Source organism: Sprattus sprattus (genome assembly GCF_963457725.1).
Source record: "Sprattus sprattus genome assembly, chromosome: 4".
NCBI lineage: Eukaryota > Metazoa > Chordata > Actinopteri > Clupeiformes > Clupeidae > Sprattus > Sprattus sprattus.
Window position 1 is genome coordinate 48757354 of NC_137923.1, and position 8046 is coordinate 48765399.

General features: G+C 41.5%; 1 protein-coding gene across 1 annotated transcript; it reads left to right on the top strand.

Annotated features, from left to right (window-relative positions):
- Positions 1 to 3184: 3184 nt before the first annotated feature.
- On the top strand, positions 3185 to 4624 carry LOC308363542 (general transcription factor II-I repeat domain-containing protein 2A-like; the record flags this gene model as incomplete). The annotated part of the gene is made up of 1 exon (XM_080836347.1): positions 3185 to 4624. The coding sequence occupies one exon, from the start codon at positions 3185 to 3187 to the stop codon at positions 4622 to 4624; it is 1440 nt and encodes a 479-aa protein (XP_080692473.1).
- Positions 4625 to 8046: the final 3422 nt, after the last annotated feature.

Sequence of the window (8046 nt, forward strand, 5' to 3'; positions counted from 1 at the left end):
GAGCAATGCTTGATCCGATCTTTGGTGACATACAAACACCAACTGAAACTAGAGTCCCAAAACCTAAACCACAAAAAACTAGCGCGAGATCTAATACAAGTGGTAAATTCTCCAGCGTTGCTACTACAGTTGCCCAAGTACCTGAACCTAAAAGGAATGATTCATTGGAACACAAGCAGAAAACAAATGCCATTGAACCGCCTTGTTTATGCTGTGAAGGGAATCACACATTCGAGAGATGCAAAGTGTTTCAGAAGAAACCAAACAAGGAAAAAATCGAATTCCTGAAAACCAATGGAATGTGCTTTGGATGTCTGACCAAAAGGTCATATAGGCAAAATCTGCAAAAATAGAATGAAATGTGAAACATGCTCCAACAATTCTCATACATCCAACAATTTTTCACATTCATACTGGAAGGGAGAAGGATAGAAATAAAAGTGACCAAGTCGTAACTGGAAGCAAACCGCTGAATAGTGCTATGGTGTCAGTGGAAGATGATGACCCAATGGGGGCCGGTCAATCAAAAACAATGCACTCTTGCCATAGTGCCAGTGAGAGTAAAGATGTCAAATTCAGACACGGTGATAGACACACATGCATTTTTGGATCCAGTGTAGGATGGCTGAAGTTGCGGCGGTGAAAAAAGGCTGGGAGGCAGTGTTGTCAATGATTTAACCCACGGGTTTTACTGGCAGCAGGCACAAATACACATTGGGAGAAAAACTCAGCGAGAGAAAAAAAAAACTCCAAACAATAATTTCCAATAACTGATCAGCTTTCCAAAACAACAGACACTTTTCAATAATCAAAAATAATCTAGCGCACTCTGAAAATGTCATCCCATCACCCACTTCTTACGTTCCGTGCCCCAACGTTGAAAAGACCCTTCTGACATTCCGTCAGGTCTTTCCCCTGTCCTGACGCAGAACGTCAACATGAACGGCGCGGCAGGAAGTTCGCCATTGCTCAGCCCGAACAATGTTTTGTCACGCGTTTTCTGGATGGCTGTCCTCAACGGTATGTTTGTTTTACATGGGTACAAATGCGGTGATGGTGGTGTAATGGTGTGTTCGTGTAACAATAAACATTGTTCTTGTAATCCGATTTTGATTGTCCATTTGTCTTATTACGTTTTTATGTTTCGCTGTAACGGGCACCTGCATACATTTTGTACAGATTCACTGAAAAGAAAGTTGAATGTAAATAGTAAACATGTCTCAATTCTATTGTGCACAATGGGACAGGAGAAAAGGGTCCACAGCAGTATAGTCTCTGCTCTCGAAGTCAGCAATATGGAAGGCCTTCTGTATCATAAGCTCCCAGAGGTCTACACACAGTCAAAGTTACCTGTTTCAAAACAGCACATACCCACTCAAACTCCATAAAGAAATACTTGCAAGAAGTGAAAATTCCTTTAGGATGGGTCGTCAATGGGCTCATGCAAGAACCGACCTGTCAAGTGGAAGGTAGCCACTCCTGTACTGCGAATCGTATATCTGTGGCAAACTTGAACGACTTGTTGGTAAAACAGTATCACCATGATTTCCCAGAACTAGCAGCTGATGAGAAGTCAGAGATGTCAGTCGAAGACAACAGTTTACTTCTGTAATGGAAAGTTCAAAGGAACTAAGAAATGGTCATTATTGCCTACCGTTACCCTTTAGATAGTAATATAGTAATGTGACTATGCCAAACAACTACCAACAGGCACAGCATCGTGTCATGTCACTGGAAAGGAAATTGGAAAAGAATGAACAATACCACAATGAATACGCAACCTTTTTAGAAGCAGTGATCGAAAAGGGACATGCAGAAGTGGTGCCACATGAGGAGCTGGAAACACAAATTGGAAAGAAGTGGTACATTCCACATCATGGAGTAAACCACCCAAAAGAGCTACCAGACCACTATGTCCACCTGTGGCAAGAATGGATGGCAGGGTTAAGTCACATCGAAGAGCTCAGTGTAGACCAGGGGTCGGCAACCTGCGGCTCCGGAGCCGCATGCGGCTCTTTAGCCACTCAGCCGTGGCTCCCTGCAGTTTTCTTTAAAAAAAAAAAAAAAAAAAAATTTTTTTTTTTTTTATATATATCGTCAACTAAACGAGAGGTCGCAATGGATGCGCAATTGTGCTACCGTGAGGGGGGGGAGTGAATGACAAAGCTTCGTTGATTTGCAGGTGGCTAATCCCAGTAGGAGTTAAATCTTTAACTGGCATCTGGCATCAGGTAGCCTAGATGCTGCCATTGGCAGGAGGCGGGACATGCCAGTGAGCCGCCAATCAGCAGCATCCACCGTTGACAGCCAATTGCACAAACGAATACTGAGCGAGAAGGGTTTACAGCATTAAAGTTCGTAGTCAAAAAGTTATTTAGCTACAAGCTAATATATGTTGTGGTAGACCTACTGTGTGTTGAATATTAAAGTTTCAGTACGTTATATTTTGATAATAAAGGTCCTTACAGTTTTTTCATTACTTGAATATTGTATCGCTATGCTATGCTATGCTATGCTATCTATTCCTTGTTTACATTGCTGGCCATGACCGATCACGTAGAACGTCAACGGTTGACGCTGCTGACTGGCTACTGTAGTCTACTGTACTTTAGGCTACTCCCCGATTCCACATGACAGCTAAAGTTTAACCCTTTAACTCCCTCTCTGACTAATATTGAGTAAACTAACTATGGATAAATCCAAGAAAAGAAAAGTGGCAGAGGAAAATCGAGATTTTAATTCAGCGTGGACAGATTCATTTGCTTTCACTACTACTAATGCAGGCTTACCTCTATGCTTGATATGTGGCGGGAAATTAGCCAATAACAAAAAATGTAATGTTGAAAGACATTTCCAGAACAAACACTCAGCATTTGCTGAAAAGTACCAAGCAGGAGATGAAAGGAAAAGAGCGATTTCGGAACTGCTGCGGAAAGGTGAGCAGAGTAAAATTACTTTTAAGAAATGGATCAAGTCTCCAAATTCAACAACTGCTGCTAGTTTTGCGGCAGCTCAGGAGATCGTCAGGTGCGGAAAGCCATTTACAGATGGAGAATACTTGAAAGAGACATTCATGAAAATATCAGAACATCTATTCTCGGACTTTAAAAACAAAAATGAAATTGTTCAGAAAATTAAAGATATGCCTCTCTCTGCAAAAACCGTAAAGGACAGGACCATTAAGATGTCAGAAAACATCACCAGTCAACAAATTAACGACATCAATTCAGCTCCAGCATTCTCCATCGCCTGTGATGAGTCCAGTGATGTGAACGACATTGAACAACTAGCGCTGTTATGCAAATTTGTGAACTCTGACGGGCCGCAGGAGGAAATTATTGAGTTGATACCGCTAAAAGGCCAAACACGGGGGGAGGACATTTGTGAGGCTGTGGTGAATTGTTTAAAAGCCAAAGAAATACAGACCACCAACATGGTGTCAGTGGCTACTGATGGGGCACCTAGTATGAGAGGAACACAGAAGGGGTTTATTACTTTACTTCAGAAGTCGCTGGGTCGAGAGCTGCTGACGTTTCACTGCATCCTGCACCAAGAAGCACTGTGCGCTCAAACATTTCCCCCCGAATGCAAAGAGGTGATGGACCTCGTAATTCAGATAGTCAACAAAATCATGGCAAAAGGGTTAAACCACCGACAGTTCTGTTCATTGTTAGATGAAGTCGACAGCGCATATTCGGATCTCCTGCTGCATAACAAAGTCCGGTGGCTGTCCAGGGGAGAAGTGCTTAAACGGTTTGCGGCTTGTCTGGAACAAGTGAAAACTTTCCTGGAAAGTAAGGGCCTCACCTATCCAGAACTGGAACACCCAGATTGGCTGCAAAAGCTGCACTTCATGGTGGATATGACAGGTCACCTGAACATGCTGAACAGAAGTCTCCAGGGAAAAGGAAGCACTGCCCTTCAGCTGCTGGAGTATGTTTTGGCGTTCGAGCGCAAGATGACAGTGTTTGCCAGAGATGTGGAGAAAGGTACGTTCTCTCACTTCCCCTCCCTGAGGGAGTTCAAAACGTCACACAACAACATCAATTGTGAGTACTTGCAGCACACGATCATTGCAATGCAAACTGCATTTGGACAAAGATTCAGTGAGTTCAGAAAGGAAAAAAGCACATTATCCTTCCCCGTCACACCCCTGGACATCGACCCGTCCATGCTGAACATGTCAGCATTCACTTTCGTGAGTCAACCCGATCTTGAAATTGAACTGGCTGACATAGCTGACAAAGAGGTATGGGTGTCCAAGTTCAAAAGTCTTACAGCTGATCTCGAAGACGTCGCCCGTCAGAAGGCTATTCTCGCTCGAGAACACAAATGGAGCGAAATAGAAAACCTTCCCAAACCCGACAAACTTGTCTTTGAGACATGGAATGCAATTCCCGAAACCTATCACAACATCAAGAAGTATGCCTTTGGAGTCCTGTCCATCTTTGGATCCACATACTTATGCGAGCAAATATTTTCTAACATGAACTATGTCAAATCAAAATATCGCTCACGCCTCACAGATGTCAGCCTGCAATCCTGCGTTAAGATGAAGGTCACGTCATACAGCCCCGACATAGAAAAGCTCAGCAGTGATGTTCAGAAACAGAAATCACATTAAACAGGTGAGGACACTACCATTTAATAGGCTATTATTTTTCACCAAAAAATATATATTTTAGAAACTGAGATGTTGTGTTGTTTTGTTTTTTGTTCAGATTCGATGGTTTAATGCTGTGGCCGAGGAAAAATCAAGAGGATGACAACAAACCTATGTTTACCTGTTTAGGTGTTCTTTATGTTTAGACTTATTATACTCGTTCTATGTTTGATTTATTTCAAAGTTATTTCTCCTCTTCATAAGAGTTTGAGGTTTTCCTGTTAGAACAGCAATAAAATGTTCTTCAACAGCTGTCTCTTTGTTGTTTTATAATTTCATGAATGCAACGAACTATGTTTTTTTTTTTTACAGTGTCACAAAAAATGTCTGTGCGGTGCGCAGAGTTAGCGTCTCCGGAGGGGGGAGGGGGTAAAGTTTGCGGCTCCAAAAAATTTTTTTTTTGCGGGAGATGGGCCAAAATGGCTCTTTTGATACAAAAGGTTGCCGACCCCTGGTGTAGACAGATGCTTTAAACCGGAGGGCTTTGGTCCAGTAGCATCTGTCCAACTTCATCATTTAGTGATGCTTCTGAAAGTGGCTATGGATGCGTCACTTACCTCAGACTCATAAATCCAAAGAATGAAGTGCACACAGCATTTCTAATGGGAAAAGCACGTGTTGCACCATTGAAACAAACTACAATGCCAAGAATGGAACTCACCGCAGCGATGCTAGCAGCGCGCATGGATGGACTGCTGAAAACAGCATTGCAGCTCAAACTGGAGAATTCAGTTTTTTTGGACTGACAGTACATCAACATTGAGGTACATTCAGAATGAGAACAAAAGATTTTAAACATTTGTGGTAAACAGAGTGAACACAATCAGAGAAACAACGCAAATCAAACAGTGGAGATACATTTGCACCAAACGAAACCCAGCAGATTGTGCATCGCATGGTCTTGAGGCTATCACACTTCTGAACTCGCACACATGGCTGAATGGGCCAGAGTTTCTCAAAGATAACGAATCAGAATGGCCCAAACCTGACTTTGTCTTACAAACACGCGACGAAGATGATGATGCAGAAGTGAGAAGAGATGCTCTCATCATGAATGTGTTAGTTAAATCACAACACAATCCAACTCATTAATTCATACACTATCACTCTAAGTGGAACCAACTCACCAGAGCATTAGCTAGGCTTCTTAAGCTCAAAGATATACTCTTGCACCTGAGTCAGAAAAGAAAAGAGATACTTACTAACATGAGTGTAAAGAACTCAGATGAAGAGGCACAATATCTAGTGAACAGAAAAATGCAAACAGCTAAAAAAATGCATGAAGGTACAACCCCTCACACTGGATGATGTCAAAAGAGCAGAGAAAGCAATGATATACTTCATTCAGATGGAAGAATTTTCGGACGAAATTGAAACATTGCAAAAGGAAAGTGCTCATGTAAGTCGTCAGAGCCATATTCATAAGCTTGATCATATTCTGCAGGATGGACTTCTTCGTACAGGAGGGAGATTAAGCAGAATGTGCCAGAGGACCAGAAACATCCTCTGGTTCTTCCAAAGCGCCACCACGTGTCCAAACTGGTACTGAAACACATCCATGAACAACTAGGCCATTGTGGGAGAAACCATATGTTGCCAAAACTGCGACAGCAGTACTGTATTCCTACAGCAAACTCCCTGACCAGAAAGATCCGCTCTGAGTGTGTGTTCTGCAGGCGCTAACATTCCCACCTAGGAGAGCAAAAGTTTGCAGACTTGCCGAAAGAAAGAATAACACCAGATTTACTACCCTTCACTACCCTTTGTAGGAGCAGATTACTTTGGCCCAATAACAGTCAAAAGAGGACGCAGTGAAGTGAAAAGATATGGTGTCATTTTTACATGCCTCACAACAAGAGCAGTACATCTGGAAATCGCCAACTCGCTTGATATGGACTCGTGTATCAATGCAATCCGCAGGTTCATAAGCAGACGAGGCCAGGTAAAGCAAATAAGATCTGACAATGGAACCAACTTGACCTCAGCTGACCGTGAACTTAAGGCGAGACATGGCAGGTGAATAGGGTACAAAATTTAAATACAAGGGATCACCATGAAACTTTACCAGTTGATTACATACATCATTACAAGAAAAAAATGTATTACAAGTTTTTGAATTTTGCATATTTAATTATGCTAATTAGGCTGGATCTCATTAAATATGCACGTTTTTGCATATATTTCAGGTACATGAATCTTAAACTGTGATAAAGCCAGGACCTTTGTTCATATATCAAATGACAAAAAATACTCAGATGGATTTTAGGATATCTGCTTTTATGACCTGGGTAATCAAAATATACTATCCGTGGCCTTAAAACCCCTATTTTCGCCATGATTTCCAGGTAAGATGACCCATAAATCTGGCCAGGAACAATTTATAAATAAATCCATCTGTAGATGTCTTCATAACAATGCTGTGTGTGCAACTGGGAAGTGTGGTGCACCTAGGTTCTACATAGGCTGAGAAATGTGTACCTAAAAATGAAAAAACACTCATTTTGAGAAAACCGCATTTAAAGACAACACGTGGGGCACTGAGCGAATCACGTTAGCAGAAAAGCGCCGTCAGCCAATGAATCCCTTCAGAAAGTCAGGATTGGTTGCTGAAAAGAAAGGAAATGCCCATATTTGGATTACACAGCCTTCTGATCGAGGCTCATAGCTTTAAAGTCATTCCAGACATGAAAGATGTCGTGTAAAAAGACGAAACGCTGAACGTGGTTCAAGGGAGAATTCTTGGTAAAGTTAGGAGAAAATGGATGCCGCGGCTGAACTAAATGCAGTGAAACAGACACTTAAATGTGTAATTTTGACGTTTTCTTTATGGTAGTATGAAATATAACAAGTTAAAGAGGCAAACTAGCCCAAAATCTCAAATTTGACCAGGGCATGAAAAAAAAATCGATATTTCACCTGCCATGTCTCGCCTTAAATATGCCATTAGAGAATGGAATCAAAGCAGCAAACTTCAAACTGCAGTGCAACAGAAAGGCATTGAATGGATTTACAACCCACCTGCAGCCTCACACTTTGGAGGTGTATGGGAAATACTTATTAAACAAGTCAAACAAACACTTCTTGCACTTACAAAGCAGCAAACATTACACGACGAATCTCTTCATACTAGGGATGGGCATTCGATTAAATTGTCTTAATCGATTGTCGGGAGAATTAACGATCGATTTTCGATTAATCATTTAAAAAAATATATAAAAAATGCACTATTTATAGGCTATATTAAAATGCAGTGAAAAAAAGATAAAACACAGCGTGTTCCTCAATGAGATCTTTATTACAAGATTGACAACTCTTGTGGCAGTTAAACCGGATCCGTTTAATGGTTACACTTGAAAAATATGCGCTGCTGTACTCTTAAGTAG